Raw genomic sequence first — 17,113 nt, 5'->3', positions numbered from 1 at the left:
AGTCGCGCTCTAGGGTCCTGGCCTCTTCCCACCCTCTTGTCTTGGTACCACAGGTACCCAGTGATCCTGTCCATTGAGAATCACTGTAGTGTGGTTCAGCAGAAGAAGATGGCCCAGTATCTGACCGACATCCTTGGGGACAAGTTGGACCTGTCTTCAGTGAGCAGCGAGGATGCCACTATGCTTCCTTCTCCACAGATGCTCAAGGGCAAGATCCTGGTGAAGGTGACTTTGCTGGGGCCACCACTGTGATGGCCTGGGGCCAAGCTGGAAAACTGCAGTACCTATAGACAGATTTGGGGGCCACTCACTCTTGGGATGACCATGTCATCTTGAGAATTACAGTATCTATAGACAGATTTTGGGGGGCACTCACTCTTGGGATAACTATACCATCTTAGGAATTACAGTATCTATAGACAGATTTGGGGGCACTCACTCTTGGGATGACTATACCATCTTGGGAATTAAAGTATCTATAGACAGATTTGGGGGCCACTCACCCTTGGGATGCCCATATCATCTTGGGAATTAAAGTATGTATAGACAGATTTGGGGGGGCACTCACTCTTGGGATGACCATATTATCTTGGGGATTACAGTATCTATAGACAGATTTGTGGGGCCACTCACTTTCAGGATGACTATATGATCTTGAGCCACTTCCCTTATATGCCCACTGCCACAACAGCAACCGGCCTGGTTGTCCAACCCCAACCCACTTGCTGGCCTGAGACTCCAAGAAGGAGCTTGAAGAAGGCCCCCTCCCTAGTGCAGTTTCTCCTCGTGGGTACCAGCTACTGGTTTCCTGTACCCCTTTCCCCAGGGGAAGAAGCTCCCTGCCAACATCAGCGAGGATGCAGAAGAGGGTGAAGTATCTGACGAAGACAGTGCCGATGAGATAGAGGACGATTGCAAGCTCCTCAACGGGGATGTGAGTGGGGGCCAGACGCTTTGATGGGGGTCCTAAGGGTAGGGAGCCCATGGTCCCCAAGGGGATGTGCCAGACGCTCTGATGGGGGTCCTAAGGATGGGGAGCCCATGGTCCCCAAGGGGATGAGCCAGACGCTCTGATGGGGGTCCTAAGGGTGGGGAGCCCATGGTCCCCAAGGGGATGAGCCAGACGCTCTGATGGGGGTCCTAAGGGTGGGGAGCCCATGGTCCCCAAGGGGATGAGCCAGACGCTCTGATGGGGGTCCTAAGGGTGGGGAGCCCATGGTCCCCAAGGGGATGCGCCAGACGCTCTGATGGGGGTCCTAAGGGTGGGAAGCCCATGGTCCCCAAGGGGATGCGCCAGATGCTCTGATGGGGGTCCTATGGGTGGGGAGCCCGCAGTCCCCCAAGGGATGAGCCAGACGCCAATGGGGGTCCTAAGGGTGGGAAGCCTGTGGTCCCCCAGAGCAGCCTCTTGGCCTGGTTGACAGGAAGAGTGACAGCTGGGAGGGATGGCCATAAGGTTAATGCCCATGTGGTGTGCAAAGCTGCCTAGCTTCTGAGGTTGTTCTATGCTAGGGTCTGTTTGCCGCCTGCTTGGCCCTCTGATAAGAGACGTGAGTCTCCTGTCCAACCCGCAGGCCAGCCACACAGCTACTGCTGCCCCACTCTGGTGTCCATTGCTAGGCTGGCTCTTAGATTTTGTCTCTGGTGCTGACCTAGTCCTCTTGGCCATCCAGTGAGTGGAGGCACCACTGAGCAGGGGTCGGGGTGAACTTTGGGTTCCACCTCAGCTGCCTGGTCAGTCCCTGCCCAGTTATCCCAGGCCCAGCTCCAGTGCTGAGACCTCCTGTATGGTGGAGACCTCCTGTGTGGCAGGCCCCTCTAGCGATCACCTCCACTTCAGCTTGTCTGGACCAGGGCTGGGGGCTGTGGAGGGGGCCTGAGTGGTCTGCAGGAGCCTTTGCTGTTGGGGTTGGGGGTTGGGGAGCTGAGTGGAGGCAGGCTCTGTAGCTGACATCTCTCCTCTGAGCATTGCTCATCCACTGCTCTCAGCAAAGACTTTATTTCCCCCCGAGGAGTCGTCAGATGAGAAAATAATTGTGCAGGAGGCCTCCGGGCCAGAGTTGGCTAATTGTTTTAGAAAACCCTGAGACAGCAGATTCTTCCTATTTTGGGTGTGCCTGCACATGTCTCTGGCTGGCTCAGGATGGTGGCAGAACTTATGACTGTGACATCCTTAATAGCCACTCCATCCTGAGCACCCAGGGAGTCCTGAAGTCCCAGACCGAAGTCTTCCCTCAAGCGCTACAAGTACATCGGTGTCTCACTGGGCTTATCTTGTCAGAGAGCGCACCCAGCTAGGGTTTGCGGTTTCTCCAAAGTCTGTCCTGTCCCTACTGTCCACTTGACATGTATGGTGGCCAGTGTGTGGGTCCCATCCTCCTCCACTGGGACCCCCCAGGCAGGACTGCATGTGTCTGGGTTTTAGTGCTATCCATAGCTGTCCAGGGAAAATCAGTCTCTGCACTGAGACTCACAGGGGATGTACAGGGACTATTGATGGTTGCCCCCTCTGCTGCTTACTGGAGTGGGGACAGATGCCAACGGGCTGACCTCTGGCTGCGGCAGGCCTCCACCAATCGGAAGCGTGTGGAAAACATTGCCAAGAAGAAGCTGGATTCTCTAATCAAGGAGTCCAAGATCCGCGACTGCGAAGACCCCAATGACTTCACTGTCTCTACGCTGTCCCCATCTGGAAAGCTCGGGCATAAAGCAGAGGCCAAAAAGGTGAGACCTGTGTTGCTGACACACGCTCCTCCAACAGCCAGTCTGCCGGCTGAGTGAGGGCCCCAGAATATGTGGTAGTAAATGTATATACACACACAGGTGCTAGTATGCAAGGTATATCTATATCCATATACACACCCGTGAGTACACCTGCACCTGTGCTCATGCTGGTACACATACATATACCTGCATCTAAACACATACGCACAATGCTTGCGCATATATACCTGCATGCCCGCCTACAGACACATACACCTCTGCACATACACTTGCATGCACACATGTACATATGCATGCTTGTGTGCTCATATTGCACAAGACTCATACATCTGCACATACCTACACACATATCTATACACACTCCTCCGCACATGTCTGTACAACACTCACACATGTTCACATACCTGCATACCTTCCTGTACACACTCATATATTTGTATGTAGTCCCGTGGGGACCTATGACTTCTCTCAGAGAGGCTTTGAGCACTGCCTACCTTGGTAAGGGTTTCGTGGGTGACAGAAAGGTGGACATCAGGACCTCAGGGCCCAGCCAGTCCTGGGAACTGCCCACTACCTGAAGCAACTCACAGATATGTGGGGAAGTACAGAGAGAATAGCCTTCAGAGACTGTCCTGGCAGGTGTGGTGGGGTGGAGGCCAGAGCCAGACAGGCTGGGCCAGACGGTGCAGTCAGTCGGTGCACCTCTGGAGGGTGGCAGCAAGCCAGGCTTGAAGGACAGGTACCCTGGATAGTGGCCTGAGTAAAAGATTCATATAGCAGCTGGCAGGTTGGGCAGCTGGCCTCCCGGCTCAGCAGGGCGTCTGCAGGGTGAGAGATGGCTGGAAGAGCTCCCATTGCCTGGGAGCCTTCCCTCCCCTCCCCTTCCCATCCTGTGGCACTGGCTCACTCTTCGCTGCTTCCAAGGCTCTTGGGAGGGCCGGAAGGGGGCCTGTCCCTGATGAACAAGATCTTCTGCTGCTGTGTTTTTAGAGGTGTGTTTGTTTCCACCCACAACACTGGAGGGCTTAGCATAGGTGGTATGATAGCCCCGTGCAGGTGGCTCACACAGGTCGCATGCATGCAGCCTTCTTTTTATTTTTAGCTCCCAGATATTTGGGCAGGAGAGGCTAGCCTGCCTGATGCTTTGCCCAGCGTTTGCTAGCAGAGGCTGAATGGAGGTGGGGCCCTGTAGCGGGTCCAACCCTAGTGAGGGCTACAGGAGTTCTGCTCTTCTTGGCCAACAAGAGGGAACCTGGGTACAGGAGCACAACTTGGCCCCTACTGTGTCTTTTGGGAATAACTGTGCTCAGGGAAAGCTTCTTGGAAAAGGAGAGGAGGAGGAGAAGAAGGAAGAGGAGGAGGAAGAGGAGGAGGAGGAGGGCAGTTCCTTTATTTGAGATACCCAGGTTGGGGGAGAAGCTTGGACCCCCAGCCTGACAATTCACCAGGCTGTGACACAGGACAGACAGAAAGGGCATGCGTGATGAAGCTTGCTGAGCTCTAGGGGCTGAAGAACTGTGGCACAGGGCACTGACTAGCCAGGGAGCTTCTTGGCCTGCAGTCCAGATGGAGGGGTAGATATCCGTGCGCCTACCATGAGCCATTCTGGCAATTTTTTTTTTTTATTCTCTGGGCTAGGTGTCATTCTCTCTGCATATGAACCTTGAGGACACGAGGCTCAGCTTAGGAGTTCTTGTGAGGCAGGAGGAGGGTTTGGAGTAGCTTGTGACTACGAAGGCGGGGCAGAGGAGATCCCCTACTAGCAAGCAGTTAAGCATAACTCCAGAGGGTGCAGGATAGTACCACTGGGGTCCTGTCCCTCAGGTTGGCCCCAGAAAAGGATTTCTTCTGCTGAGGGTGGAGCCTTAACTCCTGTCCTTGTCTGTGGAGATGACCCTGCCCCCTGCCCCATTGCTGCCTGTACTACTTTGCCCTGAACATACCCCATGATCAGCTGCTCACAGCCCCCCAGGGCGGCCAGGTCAAGCTGCATATGTGTGGTATTTCTGGAATGGTGGTGGCTGCTAGCCTCGTCGTGTGAACTGTGGCTGGTGAGCGCACACCTGTGTGGTTAGTGCACACTTCTCCTAATGTGTGTGCATATTTTGGTCATTCAAGCATGATGACGGCAACAGTTTGAGCAGTACTTAAAAAGCCCAGAAACGTGTCAGCCTCATGAGGTTCTCAACACGAATGCGGCTTCTAGGGCTTCTCCCACCGCATGTCTCCAAACTAAGAGGAAAATGGACTATCGTCATTGGGGGCTGATAGGCTGAAGAAAGGATTGCAGGGCACAGGTAAACCTAGTACCTCAGCTGCTGGGATTCTGTCTCTGGCTCTGGACCTTGGCAGTCTAGTGGCTGGAAGGGCCTGGCTAACACGGGCCTCAGAAAGGGCCAGCCGCATCTGGTCCTGACCCTCCTGGAGGAGAGAGGAGGAATTCAAAGTGAAGGCAGCTGGCAGGAGCTCGAGGTCATCATCACGTCAGTAAGATCAGCAACAGGGGGAGCAGCTGAGGCAGAAGAGAACACGGGGAAACATCAGCCGTTTCCTGAGACAGTGGGAGAGAACCCAGAGTTCTCTGTGGTCACAGAGACCACAGTTGCTCACGCCATAAAGACCATGACGTATACAGGGGTGTGTACATATGTGTATGGTGTATACAGGAGTCCACAATATGTGCAGAAGTCCACAGTGTGTGCAGGGGTCCATAGTATGTGTGTGGGTCCGTGCTGTGTTCAGGTATCCGTGGTGTGTGGAGATGTCTATAGTATATGACGAAGTGTCCGTATACATGTATAGGTGTGTCCTTGGGCTGGTGAGTAGGGCTGTCCGTGGTCTGTGCAGTCACATCCATGCTATGTGCAGATATGACCTGTGCATGTACGGGATACACAGCATGGTGCGTGGACAGTTTTCACACGTGTAGTATAGGGATACATGCTGCATGTCTCTCCTACTGACACCCTCCTCTAGCAAGGATCACCAGTGGCAGGTCCACGCTCTACTGCATCTGATAGAGACCATCCTCTACCTAGGTCAGGGGCACCTCCTGACTAGAGCTCTCCTGAGTTCCCAGGTGTCCGTGCAAGAGTTGTGGGGGCGTGAGTGAGAATAGCCATAGCGATCTTGGAGAAGCATGCGTACAGTACAGTTGTTCAGTGTGAACAAGCATTCAGGATTGGGTCCTGGGCCCCAAGGGCAGGGCCTGGGAGGACCACTGGGGTGTGTCTACCCTGTGCCCAGTGTGTAGGTAGTCCCACCCTGTACTTCCCAGCCTCACGTAGCTGGATCTTGGATTATTCACCTAAGTTGTGTAGAAATCGGCTGGGGCGTTGGGCTTCAGGGGTTTTCAGAAAAGAATTATGTAAGCAGAGGCCACTGAAGACTAATCCAGATGTGAACTGCACCTTATTATGCAGCCTCCATCTGTGATAAAGGAATCTGGAGCTGGTTACTTGGTTTAAACTATACGTCATTGAAGCTAGTGTGGGCAGATGAGTCAGTGCTGCTTCTGACCCAAGTCCAGCCCTTCAGGCATCTTCCTGGTAGCTGTGTTTGGCTCCCCCAAATCAGTGCCTTGCTCCCAGACCTGGTCAACTCTGCTTTCTCCAGAAAGGCCTTCTGGGGCCACCCGGGAGCCGCCCTGACCTCCCTGGATGGTCAGAGATTGGGTTCAACTCCTGTTTGCCTCTCAGGGTCAGAGTAAGGTGGAGGAGGATGCGGAGTCAGGGGAGGACACCGGGACAAGCAGGAGGAACAGCCGTCTCCTCATGAGCAGCTTCTCCAGGCGCAAGGTGAGCAGAGATCCTGGGCTGGGGTGTCCCATCTGGGGCTCCTTTCGTCCCTGTACCGTTCGCTAGCTATGGTTGGGGTTAGTGTCCCAAGGTCAGGAGCTCTGACTACTGCCCTCCCTTGGCCCACGCTGGCCAATGTCTGGGATTCAGATATCCCATGACTGTCTGAGAGTCCCCCAGGGCCAGGGCACTGCAGATACCTCTGTGGGTCCAACAGGGTAGGAGCTCAGAAACCTGGGGGTGAATAGTCCCTGCCCTGCACGTCCTGGCTTGACCCATGGCTTCTCAAGTCCCGATTCTACCTCCTCGCACAGAAAAAAGGCAGCAAGATAAAGAAGGTGGCCAGCGTGGAAGAAGGGGATGAGATTCTGGACTCCCCGGGAAGCCAGAGCCGAGGGTCAGTGCCCGGCCCCAGTGTGTGTGTGTCCCTGAGTGCTGGGCAGACACAGACGGAGGGCTGGTGTGGGATTCCATGCTCCATTTTCATTCTGAACACTTAAGTAACAAGAAAGTGAAGCTGCTGTCCAGGCAGCTACGGAAAGGGTTGTGAAACAGGCTCAGCCTAGTTAGGGTGGTGGTGGGGGGGGGCGGGGCTGGTCCTAAGGTGCCGCCATCTCCTGGGCACAGATACTACCTGACCCACCAGACTGCAGTTCCCACCTCTTCCTCTCAAGTCCTCCACCTGTACATTCCCTTCAGGGGCAATGTCTGTCTGTCTCCGTGCCTCCTACACCCCGTAAGAGTGCCAGTCTGTTCGTTTCCACTTGCTTCCCACAGCACCTTAGAGAGTTTTCGGGTCTCATACCTATTAGTCCAGCTCGGAGCTCATTTTCCCCAATTCCCCACAGTGGGCTCCCCTCCTCTTCAGCCCCTCTCCTTCTCCTTCCAGGCCCTGTTCTTTCTGTGTCACAGCCAGTGTCTCCCCCACCGTTTTGTGTCTGCAGTCCCAGCTCTGCCATGGCACGCTGCTAAGACACCATCACTGGCCAATTTCCCTCCTGCCCAGAACCCTTCAGAAGCTCATATTCCTTACAGCACTCCTTGGCTGGGCAGGCATCCCCAGCCCTGATCTTGTACATGCTTAGGGCAGCCAGGGTCTTTGTCCCAAAGATCCCCTGAAGGCTTCGTGACAGTCCATACTCAGCAGACACACATTCCCACAGCCTCATCACTGACGGGGGTGACTCCTGTCCCCCCTCCTGTGAATACCCGGGTGGTAGATACATAGAACAGAGGATACTGAGTGACCAGGACACTGGAAGGTTGGAGGGGGGTGTTTTCCTGCTGGGAGTGAAATGAACCTTAACTATCGTCTATAAGACCCAGGTTGGCTGGGACATGTGATCTGGGGGAGCCTGAGTGGAAGAGCCTGAAGGCTGGCTGGGACTGGATGGGAGGGGCATAGCCACAGGGTCCTGAGCAGCCTCGCCACACCCTCATAGGACTGCCCGGCAGAAGAAGACCATGAAGCTGTCGCGAGCCCTCTCGGACCTAGTGAAATATACCAAGTCTGTGGGCACCCATGACGTGGAAACGGAGGGTGAGGGCCATGTGGAGGGTGGGGCCAGGCAGGTCAGCTGTGGGGTGCAGGCTGGGTAGGGTGCAGGCTGGGTGTGCTCACGCCTGGCTGGTCTGCGCCCCAGTGGCATCCAGCTGGCAGGTGTCGTCCTTCAGCGAGACCAAGGCCCACCAGATCTTGCAACAGAAGCCTGCCCAGTACCTGCGCTTCAACCAGCACCAGCTCTCACGCATATACCCCTCCTCCTACCGTGTCGACTCCAGCAATTACAACCCGCAACCCTTCTGGAATGCTGGCTGCCAGATGGGTGCGTGCAGGCCTATGGTGCAGGGTGGGATGGTGGGAAGGGCCACTCCAAAGGCCTAGGGTGACGTGAGGAACACCCTGTCTGTCCCTGCACCGCTAGCATGTGTGCTGGGCTCCCGGTCCCAGAACTCATGCGGAACGGTGTGTGAGCATCACTGACCCACACAGCCTTCTCTCTTCCCTTCAGTTGCCCTGAACTACCAGTCCGAGGGGCGGATGCTGCAGCTGAACAGGGCCAAGTTCAGTGCCAATGGCGGCTGTGGCTACGTACTCAAACCCCAGTGCATGTGCCAGGGTGAGGGGCTCAGGCTGGGGTGGGCTCCTGTGCGGCTACCCTGGATACTGGGACAGTGGGTGCACAGAAGAGGGGAGGGGAGGGCTGAGACTGAACTACCAGGACACTGGGAGGTTAGGGAGGGATAACTACCTTCTAGGGGTACTGTGACCCCTAGCTATGTCAGGGGCCTGAGGGTGGGGATTTAGGGCCCTGGGCTCTGGGCTGCTTGAGATTCAGGACTTGTCTGGGGCCCTGGTGTGCTCTAGGAGATGGAGGCTCAGGACCAGTCCCTGGTGGGCATGCCAGGAGCCATCCATAGCATTCTCCCAGCATGCCTTGACACGAGCAGCCCGAGCAAGTCCCCACCTGCCCTGTGACCAGGGTCACCTGCCCCCACTATGATGCACCAGTCCCATTCCAGGCCAAAGCTTTCTGACATCCCCATGGGGCTGTTTCCCACCAGAGGCGCACACACTGATAGTTAGGGGTTTGTGCCATAATCCGGGTGTTTGGCTTACACCTGTGTCCTCTCAGGTGTCTTCAATCCTAACTCTGAGGACCCCCTGCCCGGGCAGCTCAAGAAGCAGCTGGCCCTGAGGATCATCAGCGGCCAGCAGCTGCCCAAGCCACGGGACTCAGTCCTGGGTGACCGTGGAGAGGTAGGGACAAGCCCGCATGGACACAGTGGGTGGTGGGAGGGCCCGGGACCCTGGTGCCACCACTCACCCTGTCCCCAGATCATCGACCCCTTTGTGGAGGTGGAGGTCATCGGGCTCCCTGTGGACTGCAGCAAGGAGCAGACACGAGTGGTGGACGACAACGGTGAGGAGGGCACCAGATGCCAGTGTGTGCCCACGGCTGCCACAGACCCCAGTGGGATATGAGGGCCTGATCCCAGAGGAAGCAGTCAGGGCCACCTGCTTGGGGCCCAGTATCCTGTCCACTCTGGGGCCCTTTAGGTGCCAGTCATTGGTTCCAGCTTCCCACCTGCTGATTCTGTCCCCACGATCTCTAGGATTCAATCCCATGTGGGAGGAGACATTGGTGTTCACTGTGCACATGCCCGAGATTGCACTCGTACGCTTCCTTGTCTGGGACCATGACCCCATTGGACGTGACTTCATTGGCCAGAGGACTCTGGCCTTCAGCAGCATGATGCCAGGTAGGGAAGAGGCCCAGGCCTAAAGACCTTTGAGGAAAGCAAGAGTTGGCAGAGTAGGGAGGTGGGGACTTTGATGACTGGTGACCCTGTTGCTCCAGGATATCGCCACGTGTACCTAGAAGGGATGGAAGAAGCCTCCATCTTCGTACATGTGGCCGTCAGTGACATCAGTGGTAAGGTGAGTGTTGCCTCCGAGTCCTCCGTAGCCACAGGAAGAACAGTACCAGCCCCTTGCTCCCACCCGGTCCACTTCTGGGGCTAGGGCCTGGCATTCACCTCTCTGGGTCTCTTCCTCAGTCTTTGATGCGGGCTATTGGGAAGTGCTGACCCTGGATACCACCAGTGCTGCCTCTGCCTCCCAAGGGGTTTGGGGCATCCAAGTGTGCAAAGCGTCCCTGTCCCGGGATGGACTTCCCTTGTGCCCACCCCCTTGCCCTCCTCTGTTGCCATTGCCAGTCTCCGTTTTCCTCAGTGCCCGCCTATGCCCGTACATCTGGGAGCACTGACTGCTTGGCTTCTCAGCAGAGACAGAAAACCGTGACCTCTCCCGTGCCTTTCCTTGTCCCGAGTGTCCTATCCCTCTGCTTCCTAGTCCCTGAAAGGGATCTACCTGCATTTGCCCACTACCTGGGCCTTGGGCCCCCATCCCATGTGCCCTGCCCCAGGTCAGAGCAGGAACGGTTCTCAATCTGTGGAGTCCAACTGTCTGGGTTCTAAGTGGGGTCTGATACATCCTTAGGGTACAACTTGATGCAACCAACCCTTCAGGGCCTGTGACCACAGTAAGTGGGTCCCACTGGGCCCACCCCTGACTGCATCCATCTGTCCCGTGTCTGCCTGTCTCTGAGGGCCAAGGGCTGGGTAGGCCCTGCTCTGGCCGCCATGGCCACCTCACCTGCCTTCACTCTGTCTCTTTGGTCTTGCAGTCCCAAGCCTACTTTTAGAAGCTCAGCCTTGTTAGGAGTCTCAAAGGTACCCGGCGCCGCGGGACGGTGTAGCCCGCCGCCCCACCTGCATGCCAGGCCGCGCCCATTAGCATCCGTGATTCTTGGTAGCATTTTGGAGACTTGTCAGCTCATGTGACATGGATCATGACACGGTTCTGGGGTTCCCTGGGCCATCCTCAGCCAGAGAGTGGCATTTACGAGGCAGATCCAGGATTCAGCCAAGGCCAGGGGCCTGTCCTAACTTCCTGTCCACCCTCTGCCCTCTCCCCTGCCACTGAAGCTCTCTCCAACACAGCCCTGCAGGTCCTTTCCTGCCCTTCCCTTCTCTCTGTCTGCCTACGCCGTCAGTTCTCAGCCTGTCTAGCTCTCTCCTCAGTCTATGCCAGGGTCTTAGTTGGGGTGGGGGTTACCCAGTAGGTGCTCCAGCTCGAATCCTGGATCTCCTTCTAAATGGCTTTCCAACCATGTTCACCAAATTGCATTGGATTTGGGATCTTGAATCAGGAAGCTGATTCAAGTGCTGGCCATTTTCTTGCCTCTGCAGAAGGGCCCCTGGCCACCAGGCCCCGGGCCGCTCCAACGCACGAGCACGGCCCATCTCGGGGGAACGGTGGGTGTTGTTGGTGGGATGTGTATGGCATGTGAGGACCCCTGTGGCCTCTGCCCTCTAAAGAGGTAGCTGCATATACTCTCCAGCAGTGACCTATGCAGAGGGGAATGCAGGGTGGGACTGGGCACTGGTCAAATGCTGAGCCAGCCTGGAGGAAAGGCGGCCTGCTAGGAGGCAGAAGTACCTGGGAAGTAGGGAGGCAGAGCCCAAGGGAGATCAGGCCTTCCAGGCTGCTGCCACACAGGGCAGGGTGAGTGTGACCCACAGCGGCAACAGACCCCCACTCTTCTCTCTCCCCATAGCTGGGAGCCGCAGCTCTCAATTCCTCAAGGCTGGGACAAGTGGGTGGCCAGGGTGTAGGGATTGCGGTCTGCCCTTGAGATAACATGGGGACGGTTCTCGAGCCTCCCTCCCAAGTTTGGGAAAGGACACATTTGTAGTCTGAAGGATGACATGGTGTTGTCCTTAGCAGAGCTGCCAGGAAACCCTGCTCCCTGTATGTGGCGCTCCAATGTGATCTTCTGGCAGTCCATGACACCCACAGGCTCAGAGCCTCTGGAGAGCCAGTTCTCCACTGCAGCCACACTTGGGATGGGTGGGCCAGGCACCGGTTATGTGGTCTCCTTCCCTTGCAGGTCAAGCAGACTCTGGGTCTAAAAGGTCTGTTCCTGCGCGGCCCAAAGCCAGGCTCACTGGACAGTCATGCTGCTGGACACCCCCCGCCCCGGCCCTCCGTTAGCCAGAGGCTCCTGCGGCGTACAGCCAGTGCCCCAACAAAGAGCCAGAAGCCAAGTCACAAGGGCTTCCCAGAGCTGGCCCTGGGCACACAGGACGCGGGCTCCGAGGGGGCAGCTGATGACGTGGCACCCCCTAGCCCCAACCCAGCTCTGGAGGCCCCTACTCAAGAGAAGTCAGGCAGCAGCAGTCCCCGAGGTAAGGCACCAGCGGGAGAAGCAACGGAAGAGAGAACCCCGGCACAAGTGCGGTCCCCGCATGTCCCCGAAGGCCCTGGACCTGCAGGGATGGCCGCCACATGCATGAAGTGTGTGGTGGGCTCCTGCGCCGGGATGGACATTGAGGGCCTACGAAGGGAGCAGCCGCCCAGCCCGGGGACTGCGGGCAGCCACACAGCCATCAGCCAGCAGCCCCGGGCCCGGGTGGATTCACTGGGGGGCCCTTGCTGCAGCCTGAGCCCTCGACCCACCTTGGGGAGAAAGAGAGAGGCCCCCAAGGGTCCTAGGGCTCGGCGGCAGGGTCCAGGCAGTGGCTCTGTGTCCTCGGACTCCAGCAGCCCGGGCAGCCCCAAGGTGGCCCCCTGCCAGCCAGAGGGTGCTCACAGGCAGCAGGGGCCACTGCAGGGAGAGATGAACGCCTTGTTCGTTCAAAAGCTGGAGGAGATCAGGAGTCATTCCCCCATGTTCTCCACGGGTAAGGCCCGCCATTCCTCTGCGTCCCATGTGCTGCACACCGCTGCACACCTGGCATGCCTAGGCAGCCCACGCCTGCTGTGTTCTTGTGGCTCTGCTTCACCTGCTCCATCAGCTTAACCTGCGGCCTGTCTGCCCCAGACCCCTCCCCTCTGCCCTGCACTTTGGAGGGGTGGGGAAGAGAGCAGTGTGAGTCACCTTGGCTTTTCTGAGGGCTGCATGCTGAGGAACCTAGGGATGTCTGGCCAGACCTCAGTAAGGGCTTCCCTGGTGCCTTGCTGGCTGCCCCAGCTGGTCTGACAGGGTCTAAAAGGTTCCAGCTCCTAGCCCTGCCCACCCTCCAGGGCCAGAGTCAACGACGACTCTGTACTTCAGTCCCTTCGGGAAAGTCTGATGCCAGTTGGTGGTGGTACCAAAAGGTATCCCTTGGAGTCTCCTCCAAGACCAGGCTAGAAGGTGCTTAGAACACAGTGCTGAGAGAAGCTCCCAGAGGCCCTCACTGCCCAGATGGCACGGTGGCGCTTAGCATCTGTCTGACCACCCGCCGTCTGGGCTCAGTTCCTGGCCTGCCCCTTGTCAGCAGCAGTATGAGGGAACAGGACTGAGCTGGTCACCTGAGCCCTAGCCTGGCGGGAGGGGGCCTGCCTGCTTCCATTGCACTTCTGCTCCTGCCCAGCCTCATTGTCCGTCTGTCTGTCTGCCAGCCTACCCCACACTGACCGTGTTCTCCTTTCTGTCCCTGCTCCCTGTGCTGCTTCCATAGTTAGGGATTGAGACCCGCGAGTGCCAGGTAACAGGCCTGACCCCTGTGTGTCCCCATGCTGCCCCAGCCCAAGGAGGGCCAGGCCTGGCCTGCCTGCAGCCCTGTGTGGGGCCCAGGCACCTCTCCTCCAACTTTAGCGGGGAGGGGGGTATTCTGAGTGCCATATTATAGTGTATAAATGGAGACGCCCAGCTGCTGGGATATCCTGGGATGGGCTGGCCCCTAGGCTTGGCTCAACACTCATTGATGAGATCCATAATCTCTCTCTTTCTGTCTCCCTCCCTCCCTCCCCTCCTCCTGTTCTGTTTCACTTCTGTCTCTAATCCCTCCTTGTCTCCATCCCTCTCCGCCTCCTCCCGTCTCTTCTACTGCAGATACTCGCCTCTTCCCCCTGCAGCGGCCCATCTCCCCCCTGTGCAGCCTGGAACCCATTGCGGAGGAACCAGCCCTGGGCCCTGGCTCCCCACTACAGGCAGCTGTCCCCATAGGTCCTTCTCAGGAAGGGCCCCAGTGTCCTGTAGAACCAGGAGCCAAAGTGACCAGCCCCCAAAGGACAACTCTGGGAGCTTTTGGAACCCTCCAGCTCCGGACTGGGGGCAATAGGGACAATGAAGAGCCACTCCCCAAATCACACAATGGTGGGATCCCTAGTGGGCCACGTGAGGGGACCTCTGGCAGACAGACTGACAGCAAGAGCCGCTCCTGGGCCCTAGGCCACCCGCCAGTGGTTAGAAGGGCCAAGAGCGAGGGCCAGGTGCCCTTGGAGCCTTCTCCCGTGCCGGCGGTGTACTCAGACGCTACGGGCACCGACAGGTTATGGCAGCGGCTGGAGCCTGGCAGTCACCGGGACAGTGTGTCCTCATCCTCCAGCATGTCATCCAACGACACTGTCATAGACCTCTCATTGCCCAGCCTGGGCCTCTGCCGCAGCCGAGAGAGCATGCCAGGGGGCTCCTTTGGACGCCTGACCCCACGGCCCTGCTTGGCCTCAGCTGCCCGTCCTGACCTGCCTCCTGTGACCAAGAGCAAATCGAATCCCAACCTGCGGGTTGCTGGTGGGCTGCTTCCCGTTCCCGATGAGCTGCAGCCCCGGCCTCTTGCTCCACGGCTGACCAGCCTCCACCCACGGCCATCCTGGCATCACCTCCCCTTGGTGGGCCTGCAGGACTGCCCAGCGTCTGCCAAGTCCAAGAGTCTGGGGGACCTGACAGCTGACGACTTTGTTCCCAGCTTTCAGGGCAGTGCCAGCAGCCTCAACTGTAGCCTGGGTGTGGGGCATCAGGAGCTGGAGCCAGGGTTGAGGCGAGACACCCTCACAGAGCAGCTACGCTGGCTCACTGGCTTCCAGCAAGCTGGGGACATCACATCACCCACCAGCTTGGGCCCAGTTGGGGATGGGCCTGGAGGGGGCCCTAGCTTCCTAAGACGGTCCTCCTCCCGTAGCCAGAGTCGTGTGCGTGCTATTGCCAGCCGGGCCCGCCAAGCTCAGGAGCGCCAGCAGCGGCTAAGAGGCCTGGACTCACGAGGTCCCCCGGAGGAGGAGCGGGGTACCCCCGAGGGCGCCTGTTCTGTAGGCCATGAAGGCTATGTGGATGTGCCAATGCCCACCAAAGGGGCCCCTGAACAGGTGTGTGGTGCTGCTGAGGGCCGGCTGCTGCTCAGGCTCTGACCCTGCCTGACTCAAACTCGAGCCCTTCCCTGTGACTGCCTACAGGGGAGGCTGGCCTCAATTCACCCTTTGCTCAGGAAATGAAGCCACTGGGTCCCCAAAGTGTTGTGCCCCACCTGTTGTCTGTGGAGCACCCAGTAGCCTCCCCTCAATCTTAGCTGTCCTCTTGTCTCTACCCTGGAAAGCAAGGTACAGCACCGCCCACCTGCCCTAGTGGGCAGTCTCCACACTTTAAGATATATATACATAGAGAGCTATTTAACTTTTTAGAACCCAAACTTCCACAAAATTAAAATGATTCTGAGCCCTCCCCCACTGTCCTACCTGGTGTCTGCCCCAGAATGCCTGTGACACACCGCCAACTGCTAGGATGTTTGTCCTCGTGTGTCTGTCTGTCCCTGTGGTCTATGCCGTGTTGTCTGCCCCAGAATGCCTGTGACACACTGACAACTGCTAGGATGTTTGTCCTCGTGTGTCTGTCTGTCTGTCCCTGTGGTGTATGCCGTGTTGTTTGCCCCAGAATGCCTGTGACACACCGCCAACTGCTAGGATGTTTGTCCTTGTCCCCCACCCCACCGTGCATCTGGCTTGTTCTCAACAAAACACCCAGCAACTGCGTAAACCTGGGAACACAACTCCAATAAATGCATCAGGCCTGTTCTGCGTGGACTCACCTTGCACCCTTCCTTCTGGGCCACTCCCTGCGGCTGCAGCAGATCCGTCTAATAGGGCAGAGAGGGCAGTCTTCCAGGTTAGGCCTGGGTAACCCCCTCAAGGGAGCATGCTCAAGCTTCCGCTGTGGGTGCTGTAGGGCAAATGACTTCAGGCCCATCCGTTTCCTGGAGAGCTGTGGTGCTGCGACCAAAGTGAGGCCTTGACTTCTCCTGGGGCCTTCAAACCGGCTGTTGGCCAAGAGAGCTCCACCCAGCCCTGCCAGGAAGGATACACCTCTGGGGAGGACTACTCTGCCCTCACTCTTCTCCAGCCACCGCAGGGCCACGGGTGTGGTCTCAGGGAATGGAGCAGACTCCACTCTAAGAGACGGATGAGGTGCAGACAGGGTCGTCTGTGGGATGACAACTATTTGGCCACAGGCTGGTCCCCTCCCCATAGTAAGCAGTTGAGGTGGGGACACAGGCAGGCCCCAGACAGTACTAACTTATGCTCAGAGCCCTGATCATCCTCTTCTGTCTCTTCCCTTCTAAGGGCCCAGCCAAAGCAGATTGGAGGCCCAAGGGCCCTGTAACCCAGCCTCATGCTGGGCCTGGAGTCACCCTAAGGTGGGCTAGGATTGAGGATCTTTCCAGTTTAGGCAGCGGGGCCTGACTGCCTGGAGTTCAAGGAAAGCAGGAAGCCTACCCTAGCAGGGAGGGCGTCCCCATCCAGGGACCAAGGAGCATACCCCAATTTGTGAATGGGGACTTCTGACATTAGATGCTTGGCTTGGGGCCTACTGGTACCTGGGCTGATGACTTGAGGCCCTGGGCTAGGCTGGCAGTTGGGGAAGCGGGCCCTGGACTCAGAACTCCAGGATGCTGCTTTTGTGGTGCCTGCTGCCCCCTGGTGGCTGTCTGTTGGAGAGCACTCATCTACAGGCACGGCATAATGGCTGGTACAGCCCAAGTCAGCATCCGGGGAAGGTCGCAGAGACATCAGGTAGGGCCTGAAATGGCCTCCGAAAACCTCTGAGGGCAAGAGGAGTGGGGTAAGTCGAGAGGACCTGGATCTAGGCACAGGCCCAGAACTGAGAAGGCTGGATGCTGGTGGTCTTAGTGGAGAAGAGGCGGAAGGCAGAGCGGCCCCCACCATGAAAGGGAACCCTCAGCTGGTGATGAGCATCTGGCCGAGTCGGCTGCCATTTCTTTCCATGGGGGGGGGGGGGGGGAGACGGGACCCAGCAGAGCTGGTGTTG

At 57.6% G+C, this 17,113-nt stretch overlaps 1 protein-coding gene across 1 annotated transcript in view; it reads left to right on the top strand.

Moving 5' to 3' along the window:
- The window catches only part of Plch2 (phospholipase C eta 2), a 57,171-nt gene extending 41,660 nt beyond the window's left edge, over nucleotides 1-15,511 (top strand). Inside the window, exons 9-22 of the mRNA XM_075945159.1 lie at nucleotides 54-225; nucleotides 827-934; nucleotides 2,566-2,724; nucleotides 6,423-6,521; nucleotides 6,836-6,918; nucleotides 7,964-8,061; nucleotides 8,165-8,347; nucleotides 8,534-8,641; nucleotides 9,158-9,282; nucleotides 9,361-9,445; nucleotides 9,639-9,785; nucleotides 9,884-9,963; nucleotides 11,978-12,275; nucleotides 13,907-15,511. Of these exons, the coding sequence (XP_075801274.1) occupies nucleotides 54-225; nucleotides 827-934; nucleotides 2,566-2,724; nucleotides 6,423-6,521; nucleotides 6,836-6,918; nucleotides 7,964-8,061; nucleotides 8,165-8,347; nucleotides 8,534-8,641; nucleotides 9,158-9,282; nucleotides 9,361-9,445; nucleotides 9,639-9,785; nucleotides 9,884-9,963; nucleotides 11,978-12,275; nucleotides 13,907-15,201 (3,040 nt within the window). The 3' untranslated portion in view covers nucleotides 15,202-15,511. The remainder of the gene's footprint in view (nucleotides 1-53; nucleotides 226-826; nucleotides 935-2,565; nucleotides 2,725-6,422; nucleotides 6,522-6,835; nucleotides 6,919-7,963; nucleotides 8,062-8,164; nucleotides 8,348-8,533; nucleotides 8,642-9,157; nucleotides 9,283-9,360; nucleotides 9,446-9,638; nucleotides 9,786-9,883; nucleotides 9,964-11,977; nucleotides 12,276-13,906) is intronic.
- Nucleotides 15,512-17,113: the final 1,602 nt, after the last annotated feature.

The sequence above is a fragment of the Microtus pennsylvanicus genome, chromosome 13 (genome assembly GCF_037038515.1).
Source record: "Microtus pennsylvanicus isolate mMicPen1 chromosome 13, mMicPen1.hap1, whole genome shotgun sequence".
In the NCBI taxonomy this organism is placed as follows: domain Eukaryota; kingdom Metazoa; phylum Chordata; class Mammalia; order Rodentia; family Cricetidae; genus Microtus; species Microtus pennsylvanicus.
This window is presented reverse-complemented; position numbering and strand designations above follow the sequence as displayed.